General features: G+C 43.0%; 1 protein-coding gene across 1 annotated transcript in view; it reads left to right on the forward strand.

The window, feature by feature from the left end:
- Positions 1-12,863, forward strand: part of TSNARE1 (t-SNARE domain containing 1) — a 227,885-nt gene extending 215,022 nt beyond the window's left edge. Inside the window, exon 9 of the mRNA XM_069080942.1 lies at positions 12,614-12,863. Within this exon, the coding sequence (XP_068937043.1) occupies positions 12,614-12,793 (180 nt within the window). The 3' untranslated portion in view covers positions 12,794-12,863. The remainder of the gene's footprint in view (positions 1-12,613) is intronic.
- Positions 12,864-16,298: the final 3,435 nt, after the last annotated feature.

Consider the following 16,298-nt stretch of genomic DNA (forward strand, 5'->3'; position numbering starts at 1 on the left):
TCTGGAATCCACTCAGGAGTTAAGAGGAATTCTTCACAATGAGAGCTACCTGGAACTAGATGGATGCCTTGGGAAGTAATATCTCTCTCACTAGAGGCCTTCAAGGTTGGTTGATGTCTTGTGGTTTTGCATTTGGGGAGCCTTTACTTAAGACAAAGTAAATTTGCCCAAGGTCACACAATGGGTTGGTCAGTCAACAAGCATATGTTAAACACCTGCTATTATTAAACTATTATTAAACACCTGAACCAGGCACTATTCACATTTTCTGATATGGCTCCTGGATGGTTGGAGGACATCTTTGGGGGGGTTTGGGGCAGGCCCTGATCTTCTGAAAGCAACCCTCCCCATGGGCTCTGGGAAGACAGTTGGGAGAGTTTTCCACAGATAAAATTTAGCAGCTCTGGCATCCCTCCACTGACCTCAGATAACTTCACTCCTAGTCCCCCCTCCCCATTTCTTCCTGTATCCTCTCTCAACCTTTTTTTTCCTCCAAATTAAAAAAAAAATGCACCGAAGAAAAACTGAAACAGCCTATGTGTGCCCTGAATGTGTTTTGGGAGGGGGAGGGTGGTCTGGGGGCAGCAGGGGGTGGAGAGAAGTATCTGAGCAGCTCCAAGAAGGACAGGAGGGGCTGCTAGCCTTTTATCAATGAGCTTTATTGTTGAAAATTCACAGGGAAATGAACAAATCTGTGGGGCAAAGGCAGTCAGAGTGACTTCAGAATGGCTCCCTGCCCATGGACCCTCTCATCCCCAGTCACACAAATAGACTAGAATATATACACACATGTATGCATGCATACATACATACATACATACACAGAAGAAAACATTCCATATACACCAAGCACCTAACTGTGCTAGCTACTGTGCTAATGAGCCCTGGGAATGGAATGACAAGAAAATACAATTCTTGCCCTTAGGCACAAACACACACACACACAGATATATACATACCATCACAAACACAGAAGCATGTGCATGAATGCATGCACACAGAGACACACACAGTCCTGTCCATGTGGATGCATGCATAGATAGCTAGGACAGGATCCAGACTGACACACACCAGCACACATTCCAATACATGCTCATGTAAATAGACACGGACACACATTGTCTCACACACATGCATACCAGCTGACCAACACATTGATGGTGCATGGATTTATAGATGCACAAACAAACACATTCCTGGACACACACCGACACACCCATGCTGATAACTTCATGTGCACAGATGATTGTGTAGATGCACACAGATTTGGGCTCCCAGAAACAGACGTAGATATACACAGACACACGAAATTATACATGCAAATGCATGATGTGTATACTGTATGGTCCAAGAGAGAATATCTACCCACTCACAGTCTGGCCGGCCTATCAGGGAGAATGTTTTAATTCAGAGCTTAAAATACAATGACGTTAATTAAAGAAAAAAAAACCCTACATTGATTAAACTTATATGTGTCTGTGTGTATGTGTGTGTGCACACGTGTACACATATACACACACACATACTTTTTTCTTTGGATTGGGTGAGGGGTGTGGACCTGTGATTTCATCTGTCTAGAACACCCCTAATCTGAAAGTTGTTTCCAGATAAGGTAGATCATAATGTCTATTATAATTTATAGTAGACTGTTTCTTGAGACTCTGGTAATTTAAATGACTTGTCCAAGGTCACACGGTTTGTATGTATTAAAGGCAGGATTTGAACCCTGGTTTTTTTTTACTCTAAGATGAATTCACTGTCCCCTACACTTGTCAGTGTGGTGGACAGAGTGTTGGGCCTGGAGTCAGGAAGACCTGAGTTCAAATCCAGTTTCAGTACTTATGAGCTGTGTAATCCCCGAGCTAGTCACTTAACCTCTGTCAATCTCAATTTCTTCTTCTGTATAATGGGGACAGTAATAGCAACAACTATGCAGTGTTGTTTTGAGGATAAAGCAAGGTAACATTTGTAAAGTGCTTTGCAAATCTAAAGCACTATGTAAACCCTAGCTATTAGTAGTATTATACTCTGGGGCATATAGAATTAAAATATGATTTAATTTTTAAAAAGCCTTTCCTTTTCTTTAAAAAAAAAAATTCAACGAGACTATTTCCAGGCTTGAAAAAGGGATGCTTCTGCCCAGTTAAAGACAGTGAGATACTGTTACCTGGACCACAATATTTTCATTCTCTTAGATCTGGTTGACTGTTCTCTCCAATCTAAACATTGCGCCCAGGTCCTTACTTGCTAGGGATATATAGGTGTGCCCATAACTCCGAGGCAGCTTTGGCTTGGGTTCAGGAGACCTTTCCTGACCTTCATACACCATGTCACTAGTGTCTCTAGATGGCTAGGATTCTGGCAGACTTTGCAGATACCAGAGGTGTGAGGTGAGGAAGATTCCTTTCCCCACTAGACAGTGAGGGTCTCACTATTAAACTGCTCGGCATCTAATGACTTTGACTTTCTAAAGATCCGTGTTTGGCCGAGGCTTTTCTTTTATAATATCTTCTTATCAGTCCCTCAGTCTGAGCAAAGGTGGGACTCCATTAGAAGGCAGGCTTTGTGATGGTGATGGTAGAAACCAGGGTTGTTTGATGGACACAGTAAAGGTGGCAGGGTGTGGAGGGTGGACCTTTTGAAACCAATAATGACGATGATGGTCCCTGGGGTAAAGATATTGATTGGGATAATGATGATGTAGCAAAGATTGTGATTGGGAAGGTAGTTATAGAGATAGCGGTGATATTGTCCCATTCCCCTAGATTTGAGATCATTCCATCATGGGATCTGAGTCTTTTTCCTTCACTTCAGTGCCCTTGAGAAAGCTCTTTATCATTCACAAACTTGCTGTATCCTGTGGTATGGGACATGTCAGAGGCTGACAAATAATGCCTATTTGGAAAAACTTAAATGGAGGGGAGGGAGGATGCCTTCATGACCTTCATGTTCAGACAGAATCCTGCCCTCAGTTTTCAGTTCTGTTCAGTAAGATTTTATCAGCCAAAAGCTGTGTGCCCACCTCTGTGCTTAGGGTTGGGGATAGGAGAAGGGAATCTGTACCTCACCCAGCTCCAAGAGCCATTGCTGAAAGCTGAGGCAAACTCCATGTTCTCAGGGAGCCACTTCTCTAATGAATGAGGTGCTTCTTTATACACAACCCTGGCAGTCCTGCAATCCTGTCAGGACAGAGTGGGCTCTGAGTTGCTTCTGCAGTAGGGAGGCAGCCAGGTTGTGTGGTGCTAGATGAGGAGGCTGGAAGACCTGAGTGCAGATCCTGCTCTAGGCACTAGGTGTGTGACTCTGGGCAAGTCACTTAACCCCTCATAGCCTCAGTTTCCTCATCTGTAAAATGGGGATAATAATAGCACCCATACTACAGGGCTTCTTGGACAATCAAGTGAGATTATATATAAAGCTATTCCCAAATCTTAAATTGCCACATAAATGCTATTAAGTATTATTTAAGGGAGGATGGAGCCATGATGACCCACACATGCTCTCTTCTACTGGTCACTCCTATAACCAATGAGATATGGATATGTTAGAATTTGCTTTGGTGCCAAGGTTAGGGCCTAGTCTATGATGAGGATTAGGACTCAGTGTATAGGCACAGAAGAGTCAGCATGGCATAACTGGGATCACTGGACTGGGAGTCAGGAACAAATGCCACCTCTGGTGCTTATATGCTGTGTGACCCTGGGTAAATCACTTAATCTCTCTGAGCCCCAATTTTATCTCCGATAAATGAAGGAGTTGGAGTAGATGTCCTCTGGGATTCCTTCCAACTCTAAATCTATGATCCTATGAATAGATAGGGGCAGTAGGGTATAGCAGAGAGGACCCTGGTTTGGGAATTAGAAGACTTGGGTTTTGGTCCTCACCCTAAAGCTTACTGGTTGTATGGCCCTTTCTGAGCCTCAGTTTCCCCACCTATAAAATGAAGAGGTTGTGCTAAATTATCTCTGAAGCCCTCTTTGGTCCACATCCCGTGACCCTTCTGGTACTAGCACGTAACTGATCTCATCAATGCATTTATTCCTTCCATTGGTGCAGATGGCATCTCATCCGGGGAGATTTTCATCCATTTTCTTCCACAGATCCCCCATTGATCTGCCCAATGAGTTGACACCCTTCTGTATGCTTTTTCCATCTTGTAGGCACTGGTGCAGAATGTGGGATGGCTATCCGCTGTCTTTCATTCTCCTTCTACAACTAGCCCTGCCCTATATCCAGTCCTAACATTTCCTGTGCTTCTTGCACCTAGGGTATCATTGATTGATCCTATGATTTCCAAAATCAGAAGAAGACTATCCCTATGGCCAATTTCACTAGTTATGTAAGGACCAGTTTGTTGTAAATTTCAAAGTGCTTTAAAAAACTGGCCAATCATAACCAATTTCCTGCACAACTATTGATTGGCCTTTGTTGTTCAGTCGACTGGGACCTCATTTGGGGTTTTCTTGGCAAAGATACTGGAATAGTTTGCCATTTCCCTCTCCATGGTCCCCATTTTACAGTTGAAGAAACTGAGGCAAACAGAGGTTAAGTGACTTGTCCAGCTAGTAAGTGTCTGAGGCTGGTTGAACTTAGGAAGAAGAGTCTTTCTGACTCCAGGCCTGGGACTCCTCTATCCACTGTGCCATCTAGCTGCCCCCTACCTGATTGTCCTACAAGACTTAAAATATGGCCCCCCACTCCCATCATTGTCTCATGCCTTATTGTTCATCTCTTCCAGCCCCTGAGCTCAGTAGAATCCCATTTTTAAGTCTCAATTTTGCCTTCTCCTCTCTCTACCTAGCCCCACCTCAAGGGCAGGAGAAAAGAGAAAAAGTCAGACAAACTCCCCCCCCTCTTTTCCCCTATTCGCAGGCTTCTGAACTGATTTACTTGTCCCTAGGCTTTTGTTCTGCGGCTGTTTCAGGCCTTGCTGCCTGTAATTGCTTTGGGGCTTTGTCGGATGAATTTCTACTTTAAATCTTGCTGAGTCCCAGCAGTGAGTGATGGGGGAAGGACATGTTGGAGATGCCCACCCGCGGAGACTGCAGAGAGAACACAGCTTCTTTTCCCAGCTGGCTCCTACATCACCCTCATCACCCCAGGCCAGTGTAGCCTTTCCCAGGGCTCACTGTCTCAGGTCTGGGCTTCTCTATCCCTGGTCCCCCAGCTCAGTTCTGATACTGATTCCCTGCCTGACCTTGGAACAATCTATGAAACTCTGTGAACCTCGGCGAGCCCATCTCTCACCTGGGAAGCAGGAGCGTATTGGTGCTGGGTCATTACAGCCTCATCTGATGCTTTCTATGGTGAGCTCAACATTCCCACCATTCACCAACTCAATAAATGCCTTTTGATGGACTGCTCTCTTGCCAGGTATTGGGGGAGATACAAAGATTGATAAGGATCACAACTCATATTGATACAGTTTTAAAGTTTGCAAAATGCCTTCTTCACAACACCTCTGGGAGGTAGGTGAGCCAAGTATCACAGCATCCCCCCCCCATTTCACAGATAAATAGCCTGAGGCTCACATAGGAAAAAAGTGATCTATCAAAAGTCACACACCTTGTAAACATCAAAGTTGGAACTTGAAACCTAGGTCTCGTCCCTGTAAATGGCAGTCTGTTGAACTCCTACTTTGAGAGGAAATTACATTTGAGTTGGGCTTTGAGGAATGGGTAGTTTCAACAAAGGAAAGTGATAGGGAGGGTTTTTCTGGATCCACAGAAAAATGTAAACAGAGGCCTGGTGATAGGAAAGGCCAGAGTATAGAAATGGTGGGGTGGTTGTAGTCTAAAACTGAACTGAAGGGTTTAGAACAGACTGGAAGTCCTCGAATGCCAGTTTGGACATTAACACTACTAAAGGTTTATTTAGGTACCCAAACCAGCAATGCTGTTTCAATCTGGTCCTTGTGAACATGTCAGAGTGATCAGGGAAGGTGGCAGAAGTAGTTGGCACCTATACTCAGGTTCATTTATCAGATTAATTCTCCCAGGGAAGAATCAGTCAAGCTCAATTGCTTCCTAATCTTTCCTCTCCAGGGATAGTGGTGGACAGGGGTCACTGACTTCTACAGTTACAGAATAATGGCACAGCCAGGAGAATCCTCTCAGCTACTACTTGTCCAGGCTCATGTCAGGATCCTGTGACCCCCAACTTTGCAGTCCTGAATTCAAAGATGCAAGCTCCCCCAAGAGAATAGTTCAGGGCTTAGAAGATGGTCTCAAAGACCATGCTGTCATGGAGGCTGTGGTAGTCACGATCACACAGCCATTTGGTGTTCTGTGAGCCCCAAACCTCAGCTTGCAGCATAGCCTAGCGCACGTGCGCACACACACACACACACACACACACACACACACATTTCCTCAGGGATTATTTACAGTACAGTTTAGCATAATCATAAACATACAGGGAAAGTCACACAAAGCACCTAATACCTCCCCACCCCCTACTTCAACTATCTTGTTCAGCAATGACTACATCTGGCCTGGTTCACTTTCACTGTCTTTCAACACAATCAATTCTACATCCCTACTATAAAGACCCATTTGGAGAGTATAATCCCGATTAAATTCAATTCATTATGGATTCACTAAATACTTACTATGTACAAGTCACTGAGCCTAGCCACTTTATGGCATAAAGGCAAAAATGAAACAATGCCTGCTCTCAGAAAGCTTCTGTTTTACTGGGAGTTACAGATAGACATAGATAAATGAATGCAAAGTACATGCAAAGTTATGCAAAGTAATTTGAAGAAAGAGAGAACCCTGACAGCTTCTGGGATCAGGATAGGTTGGGTGTAGGAGTCTGTTCCTGAGCTGTGCCTTGCAGGAAGCTCAGGATTGTAAGAGGTAGTAATGAGAAGGGAGTGGATTCCCAGCACAGGGGATCACTTAAAGAGAAACAGAGGAGCAAGATGGAATGCCATGTACGGCTAAAAGAGTCTATGAAGAGACATCGTAGAAATAAAATGAATTGTTGAGGGAGGCCAGATTGTAGTGGGCTTTAAATGTCATGCTGAGCACCTTGTATTTTATTGTGGAGACAATAGGGAATCACTAGAGACTTTCGATTGGGAAGAGTACATGGTCAGCTCTGTGTTTTAGGAATATTTAGCAGCTCTGTGGAGGATGGTTTGCAGAGAGGAGAGCAGGGGCCCCCCTCACCTTTTCTATGTTGTGATCCCCTTCGGGAGTCTAGTGAAATCTTAGCAACCTCTTCTCAAAATTATGTTTTTAAATAATTGAAGGAAATGCTGGGTTTCTCTTAGAAGTTAGTGAAGATAAAAATGTATTTTTCTCCCATCTAAGTTCACAGACCCCCTGAAATCTATCCATGGATCCCCTTGGGAGTCTGTGGACCCCAGATTAAAATCTCCTGGAGCAGAGGCAGAGAAACTAATGAGTTGGTTTTTACAATAATCTAGATCAGAGTTAATGATATTTTATATTAGTATGGAGACTTGTGTGAATGCAGAGGGGAATGGATGTGAAAGCCGCAAGTATAGAATTTATAGGACTTGGCAAGGGCATGAGAGGGGGAAGAGGAGACAAGAAGAATCTCCATGTGGTCAACCAGGGTGGTACCCTCAATAGAAATGGGGAAGAAGGAAGAGCAGGCTTTGGGGGAACTGGGTTGAATTTGACATCCTCAGGTAGAGACATCCAGGAGGAGAAGGTGGCTGTGGGAGCAGAGAAGTTAAGTAGAATAAGAAGGAAGAGAAGCCCATTGTATTTCTCAATTAAGACATTAACCTTGAAAAGAGCAGTTTTGGTCCAGTGTTAGGGTCAGGAGCCAGATTGTACAAGTAATAAAGCACTACAGAAATGGGAGCTATTATTTTTACTTTGGCTCAATTGAAGCAATAATCATAATGATAACTCTCAATTTTATAGTGTCTTAAGGTTCATAGAGTCATAGATTCTTATAGCTGGAAAGGACCTTCGAGCACAGCAGAGAAAGATGAGGGAACCAAGTCTACAAGTGTGCGAATCTGACTGTCAGAGATTGAAGGGGGATGACAAGGCATGTCATCTTGGCACTGATGAAAAGGTCAAGGGAAGGCTTTGTTGGTGGGGAGATGTGTCAGCTTCAGCTCTACCTGTTTTATTTGCTGAAAGCATCCTCTGAGTGGAAGAGGAATCTGTACCTTCCTTAGGGTTGTTTGGCCTTAGGTGCTGCCTTCCTGCCCCATTTTCTGAATGTTCTAGTCTTTGTCATTCCCCTATGCCAGTTCATCCCTCGAGCAAAAAACTGTATAACTGGTTCACTGCCACCCAGATAAACCTTGTACTTTCCTGCCTTAATGTTCTTGCTGCACAAAGTTCCCTTATCCTGGACTCCCCTGAATCTTTTCCCTTATCTAGGTACTTATTAAACTGTTTGTTGAGTCCCAACTCAGGTCCCATCTTCCTTCCCTCAGTACCCCAGGGTTTAGACTCTGGAGAGATCTTTTTGCTTCATGTTTGTATCTAGTAATTGATTCAGTGAAGCTTGGTGACACAGTAGATGGAGTGCTGGACTTGGAATCAGGAGGACCTGAGTTCAAGTTCAGACACTTCCTAGCTGCGTGACCCTGGACAAATCACTTAACTCTGTCTCAGTTTTCTCATCTGTAAAATGAACTGGAGAAAGGAATAACAAACCACTTCAGTATCATTGTCAAGAAAACTCCAGAAATGGGGTCATGACAAGTGGGACATGACTAAAATGTCTGAACGACAAAAAATCTCAGAGGGGATATCTTGGGTGTTGTGCTTCACTATAAACCGCTGAAAGTAATGGGAACCCAAAGAATTAGGCAGGGTCACAAGGTCAGTAATCATGTGAGCTTTGATATCTTCTATGGCCTTTCCTGCTCCCTCTGGTGCATTTGGCTTGGAAAGCACTAAATCCCTGCAGTTGGGACATGGGACCCTGAGAAGATGGGGGAGAGGGGTGAGAAGGCAATAAAAGATCTCAGAAATGGGGTTGTGGTGTGTAGAGGGTCATTTCTGGAGGGCTAGGCTGAGTTCTGACCTCCCTTGCTGCTCAGCATGGCTCACTCCTTTCATATCATGTCAGCAGCTCCATCTCCAGCCTGTCCAGTCTCAACCCCTTACAGAGACATCCTGCTGATGGATGTAAAGAGGTGGCTTCCCAAGGGCCCTTAGACTTGGCCAAAGTTAGGACCTCTCCTCCGATCCAGATTAGACAAGGCAGAGTCCTTAAACCCACTTGCCTGACCCAGCTCATCAAATTATAGATTCTTACAGCTAAAAATGGCCTTTTTAATAGCTAGGCTATAGCTTATCAAAGCTAGGCTGACATAATAGTAAATGGCAGAGTTGGAGAGAACCTTAGAATTGAACTAATCCGGGAGTGGCTAGGTGGCACAGTGAATAGAGCACCAGCCTTGGAATCAGGAGGACCTGAGTTCAAATGTGGCTTCAGACACTTGGTACACGTACTAGCTGTGTGACCTTGGGCAAGTCACTTAATGCCAATTTTCCTACCTTCCCCCCTCCAAAAAGCAAAAAAAAAAAAAAATAAATGTCTAATCCAACCCTTTCATTTTACAGATGGGGAGACTGAGGCTCAGATAGGAAAAGGGACTTGCTAAGGCTCTTAGCAGGAGTTTCTGGTAGAGCCAAGAATCTACACCCAATCAGAAGTCTCCTGACTTTTAGTCTAGGTCTTTTTCTCCCCTATTATATTTAAATTTAAAAACCATGTTACTGTTACCTAAAGAGGGGATATGCTCTGGACTTAACTAGAATTTCAGTGTGACTTGGTTCCTTACTTCCCTCTTGCTGCATCTTTTAAGCAGCACTCTAATCAATCAATCAATCAACAATTACGATGTTCCCGTCCCTGTCCTAAACACTGGGGATACAAGTACAAAGAATGAAATAATCACTATTCACAAGGAGTTTACATTCTAATGAGGGAGACAATAAGTACATAAAAATAAATGCAGCATAAAGGTAATAAATAACACCCAAAGTAATTCAGTACGAGGTAGTTTGGTTGCGAGGGCACTCGAAATTAGCCTGGGGGTTGGGCATCAGGAAAGGCTTAATGAAGAAGATGGTGCCTGACCTTCATCGGAGAGGAGGATAGGCATTGTGTGAGGCAGAGGCAATGGGGGGTGCATTCCAGCCATGTGGGACAGCAAGCAAAGGCAGGTAGGAGGGAGGGAGATGGAGCATCATCCGTGAGAGGAAGGCCAGTTTGGCAGGGTCCCAGAGCAGAGAAGGAGTAGTATCCAGTGTAGCTGGAGAGGTGGGTTGGGGCCGGGTAGTATTGGGATAGGGGTTTAAAAGCTAAATCTCCACCACCAAGGGCACAGAGGAAACCTTTTTCCTCCTTCATTGCCCCTGCCAACATTAGACACTACTTAGGCTTTCATCCACATCCTCCATTCCTGTTCTCAACACCCACAGCTCTGCCCGATCCCACCCCTTCCTCACTCATACATACCCCAAAATGTAAAAAACCCATGTCCTGATGACTACCTATAGCCAGGATGTACCTGCTATGAAATTAATCATTTAGGTTTATCTCGGGGATGAGATATTTAAGTATAATATCCCATTCACTTATGTCTAGACCTTTCCACCTTTGCCAATGGGAGTCAAGAGCCCTGAATTCTAGTCTTGGGCTCCCTTAAAAACTTACTTTAGGGGTGGCTAGGTGGCACAGTGAATAGAGCACCGGCCCTGGAGTGAGAAGGACCTGAGTTCAAATCTGGCCTCAGACACAACACGTACTAGCTGTGTGACCTTGGGCAAGTCACTTAACCCCAATTGCCTCACTTCCCCCCTCCAAAAAAACAAAAAGCTTACTTTAACCTGCTCTTTGCCTTCTCTAGTTCTCAGTTTCTGCCAAACAGGGAAGGTAACCCTTGGCTTGCTTAAGGACTCTGAGTCCTGGCTCTGACTTATTTGTGTGATCTTGGACAAATCACTTCCTCTAGTACTCTGTTTCCTTTGTAAGAGGAAGTTGTTGGGCTAGGTGGTATTTAAGGTCTTGTCCGGCTCTAATATTTTATGTTCTGTGTGCCAAGTCTAGAGACATAGAGTGGTGTCCTGACCCTGATGAGGCAGCTAGATGTCTCAGTTAGCAGAGCTGTGGGCCTGGAGTCAGGAAATTGTTGTTATTTAGTTGTTTTTCAGTGGCATCTGACTATTCTTGATCCCTATTTGGGGTTTCCTTGGCAAAGATACTAGAGTGGCTTTCCATCATTTTACACATGAGGAAACTGAGGCAAACAGGGTTAAGTGCCTTATCCAGGGTTACACAGCTAGTAAGTGTCTGAGGCAAGATTTGAACTCAGGGAGAGGAGTCTTCCTAAGTCCAGGCCGAGTGCTCTGTCTACTGTGCTGCTTAGCTACATCAGAATCAGGAAGACCTGAGTTCAAATGTGACCTCAGACACTCACTAGGTTTGTAACCCTGGCCAAGTCACTTAACCTCTGTTTGCCTAATCTACTGGAGAATGAAATGGCAAACCACTCCAGTATCTTTGCCAAGAAAACAGCATTTGGGGTCACAAAGAGTCGGAAAGACTGAACAGCTACACAACAGTAACCTGGCTCTGCCACTGTGTGACCTTGGAAAGTCACAGAATCTCTGAATGTGTTTTGAACCAATGGTGAACTTTGCCTTCCTATCTATAAAATGATGGTAATAACCCATCCCTGACTTATCTCAAAGGCTGGTTATGAGGAAAGTACTTTTTCTTAACCTAAAAGGGCTAGAGAAATGTCAGCTATAATGATGTTGTCCTGATGATCATCATGATGCTATCCTGAGACTTCTTCTGTCTCTGACATTCTGCATTCTTTGTTCCCAGGCCCCCTCCAGTTCTCAACACTCTGGGTCCTAAAGTACCCTCCAGCACTGAAATCACAAGTTCTATGTTCTCAACCTCAGCAGACATGATAGCCTATGCTTTAATGTACTTATAGTTCTGACAATATATGTTCTTGGTTAAAAAGCTGCTTACAGTTTGACATTCTGTTCCAAGTTCCTTCCCAGCCCTATCATTTTATGTCATGTTCTAAAGTCCTTTCAAGATCTTTTGTCTTATAACCTTTGTTCTAATATCTAACTACATATATATATATATATATTCTATTTTCTAGATTCCCTTCCAGAACTGACCTCTTTTCTGTTTTCTGATGTCTCTTCCAGTTCTCCTATATTCTAAGACTCCTTCCAGTTGACATTCTATTCTCTTTATTCTAAGATTTCTCATAGTTCTATCATTTACAATATTTTTACTACCATTTAGCTCTGATATTCTGTGTTCTACATTCTGAAGTCAGCTTTGGCCTAGTCAAAGTTCCCTGTTCTTGGTTGCAAAGTCCCCTCCAGCTCAGACGTTCTATGTTCTAAGTTCTATGTTGCTTCCATTACTAACATTCTATGTTTTATAGTCTATATTTTAAGTCTCTTCTGATGTTGACATTCTATGCTCTGTGGTCTCTGTTTTAAGATTCTTCTAACACTGATATTGTGTGTTCTGTTCACAAGTCATTTATTGCTCTGTTCCATGATTTGTGGAAGATCCCAAGTTGTCACCCTGAAGTCCGCTCTGATCCCATCTCTCTTCCCAGCAGCAGCAGAGTTCCAGAACCCCGTTTGCAGACCTGGCTGATGAGAAGATCTTTAATGGGGGTGACAGTATGTGGCAGAGCCAGGATCAGGCCCTGCTCCCAGAGATTACTGATGAGGACCTGGATACCCTCAGGCATCGGGAGGAAGCCAGTCCTCAGAGCGAGGTGAGCCAGGTTCATTGATTGACTGCCCTTGTGAGAAAGTGCCCAGGAGGTGCCCCCATGGGGGGGTGGGGGCCACTGAGCCGTTGTCCCAGGATGTCTGGGTTCTGGTTCTGTCTCTGTTGCTAGCTTGTTGAGTATCTGGAGTAAGTCATATCTGCTCTGTACCACAGTTTTTCTCATAGTTGCAAATCAGCTCTGAATATTTTGTTTACTGAAATATCATGAAATCATGCCAAAAATGAAGCATCTTTTGAGGATGAAGTCTTTTTTTGTGGGTTCATATAATAATACAGCAGGACGGAGTTTTGTCTTGTGTGTGGGGAGAGGAAGGGGCTACCATAAGTCAAAGGGACTATTAGCCAGCACTTATGTGGACTGAGGATTAGTCAGTGGTTCCCACTCCAGGTCAGTTAAAATTGGATGAATTAAAAAAAAAAATTCAAACCAACCTCTAAACTAAAACAAGGACTTGAAATGTGATATCTGATCCAAATATCAGTGGATTTGTTTTGGGAAGGGAGGTGGCTGACACTATGGCCTGGGGTCAGGGAAGCAGGAGCTATAAGAGTTGTGTAGCCCTCTTTTTCTCCTCCATAGCACCAAAGTCAGGTCTTTGCATTTATAGGTGACTAAGAAATGTTTGCTGACATAGGTCTGGACACTAGATACTTTGAAAGGTTTCAGAATCTTGGTAGCCTCCTCCTCTGCATTCCTCAAGTCATCCCACTGGATAGTGCTGAGCCTGGAGTCAGGAAGATCTGAGTTCAGCTGTGACCTGAGACACTCACTGTGGGATCCTGGGCAAGTTGGTTAATCTCTATTTGCCTCAGTTTCCTCATCTGTAAAATGAGGATGATAATAGCACCCCCCTCCCAGGTTGTTGTGAGGAACATATGAGATAATAATTGTAAAGCACTTAGCACTGTGCTTGGCACCTAGTAAGCAATCTGTATCTATATATGTATGTATTTATACGTGCGCGTATGTGTTCATGCACACATACATGTATGTATATATGCAGTACGTGTACAGATATAATTGTGATGATGATGTCTGATTACTTGTACCCTGTGAACTCAACTGGTTGGAAGATTGGATTTCTCAGAATACAGACCATACCACTAAAATAAAATGACACTTAAAAAAAGTGAATGTATGTGTTTGTGTGTGAATATAGGTGTGTATAAGCATACCATGTTGGATCCCCCATTGGTACAGATGGTGGCCCGTTCAGGCTTTCTTTGGCACAGGCTTTATCTGACTTTACCTCTACTGTAGAAGATTTACACAACACATTACAGCCCTTCCTCTTAATACTATTCTCTCAATATCCCATAGATATCAGTGAAACACTCAGGCTGACCTTCTATTGTGTACCCTTGTTCTCTCATTACATATCCTTCACACACGTGTGTGTACATATATGTATATGTATATATGTGTATACACATGTATCCGTGTATTTGTGTGTATGTGTATAGAGAGACAGACAGAGAGGGAAGAGAGGGAGAGAGAGAGGATGATAGCAAGATGGAGTTAGTGTATATCTATGTAGTATGTATAGTTATATGTTCACCCAGATACCTATCTGTAAACAGAACAAGAAAGACTGAAAAAATAGTCCCCCTTTATCTTTGTATAATAACACATTATAGTACTATTTGCATAGTGCCTTCTTTATATCTCTGGGAGGTAATATGTGCTCATGTTAATATCCTAATTTTATAAATGAGAAAACTAAGGATCAGGAAGGTTCTTTGCCCAAGATCACACTGCAGGTGAATGGCAGAGCAAAAATTTATTTTTTTTTGGTGGGCAGTTGGGGTTAAATGACTTGCCCAAGGTCACACAGCTAGTTTTTGTGTTAAGTGTCTGAGACTGGATTTGAGTTCAGGTCCTCCTGATTCCAGGGCTAGGGCTCTATTCACTGTGCCACCTAGCCGCCCCCGTCCCCCCCAAGCAATAAATTTAAATTTAGGATTATGAGTTTGTTGGCACTGATGCTATTTTCCTCAGTGCTGGGGAGGAGAAAGGCAGATTTGGGGAGCAAACAGCCAAAAATCAAGAAAAGTGTGTCTGAGAATGAGATTTGGGTTTTTAAACTGTGAATGAAAATCTAGGAATGGTAAACTCTTGGCCAAGGATAGAGTGTACCTAACAAAGGATGTTGAAAAAACCGTTCTCTGTATCTCTAACAAATCTAATGAAAAGAGCTTTAAACAAAAAAAAAAGTAGGAGAAAGGCAAAAACTTCTTGTGTGTGTATGTGTATGTGTGTGTGTACACTCCAAGTTAGAGAACAATGAGAGTGGTTACACAATAAAAAGAAAAACATCAAGAGAGATGTTCAGAAATTCAGGGGAGATAAATTTTTTTTAAAAAGGAATGAGTCAGAAAATCAATGGTCAAAGATCTCTGTATGGCATATATGAAGTACAGGTAACAAGGAAAGTAAATAAAGTATAGACCTTAATGTCAGGAGGAAAATTTGACATCACACGTAATCACTGAAATTTGGTTTGATGGACAAATGATTAGGAAATGACTTTGGGAATAGAGTAGCTTTGTATACTAAAGAGACATGTTTCTCTGAGGAAATCTAGGAAATTTCAGATTAACAAATCACACAAAGATTGGAGGGATTGTAAACAATTGGAAGACAGTCAGCAGCCAAAAAGATCTTGACAAGCAAAAACAATGATGAGGGTGAATTGGATGAGATGGAATTCAATAAGGATGAATATAAAGTCTTACACTTGGATTAAAAAAAAAATCATCCTCACAGGTACAATATGGATAAAATTGTGATTAGACAGAAGACTCAAATTCGCCTGTCTGAAAAAGATCTTGGGATTTTAGTGGACTGAAATTTCATTCAGTTCAACTCAGTAAATATTTATCATGTGCCTACTACGTGCTAGGCATTGTGTCAGTAATGTCAGAGGTAACCACAAAAAGCTGGTGTGGTCTTGGGCTCAAGGGAGGCATTAAGAGAGGCATGGCTTCCATGAGTAAGGTGACAGACCATCAGAACTCAGCCCTCATCCAGCCACATCTGGCTACCATGTTCAGTTGTTGATGTCATACTTTAGGACACTGACTAACCAGAGATGTCTGAGTAGGATGGGAAAGGCTCTAAGAACATGTCATATGAGGATCAATTGAGAGAATTGAGGTTCCTTAACCTACGGAACATAAGATTCATGGTACATATTGTGACTGTGCTCTATATTTGGAAGACTATCATGTGGAAAAAAAAAGGGGGGGGGGATTAGTCTTGTTTTCTTTGACCCTAGAGGACAGATCCAAGAGTGGTGATTGGATGTTTCTAAAAATTTTAGGCTCGATTTCAGGAAAATCTTGCTGCTGCTTATGTTAATTTTGAAATTTCAATCCACTAACATCCCAAGATCTTTTTCAGACAAGCAAATCCGAGTCTTCTGTCTAATCATAGCTGTACCCATATTGTATCTCTGAGGCTGATTTTTTTTAATCCAAGTGTAAAACTTTACATTTATCCTCAT

Source organism: Petaurus breviceps, unplaced genomic scaffold, assembly GCF_028583685.1.
Source record: "Petaurus breviceps papuanus isolate PSGF00001 unplaced genomic scaffold, PetGlider_PUasm1.0 98, whole genome shotgun sequence".
NCBI lineage: Eukaryota > Metazoa > Chordata > Mammalia > Diprotodontia > Petauridae > Petaurus > Petaurus breviceps.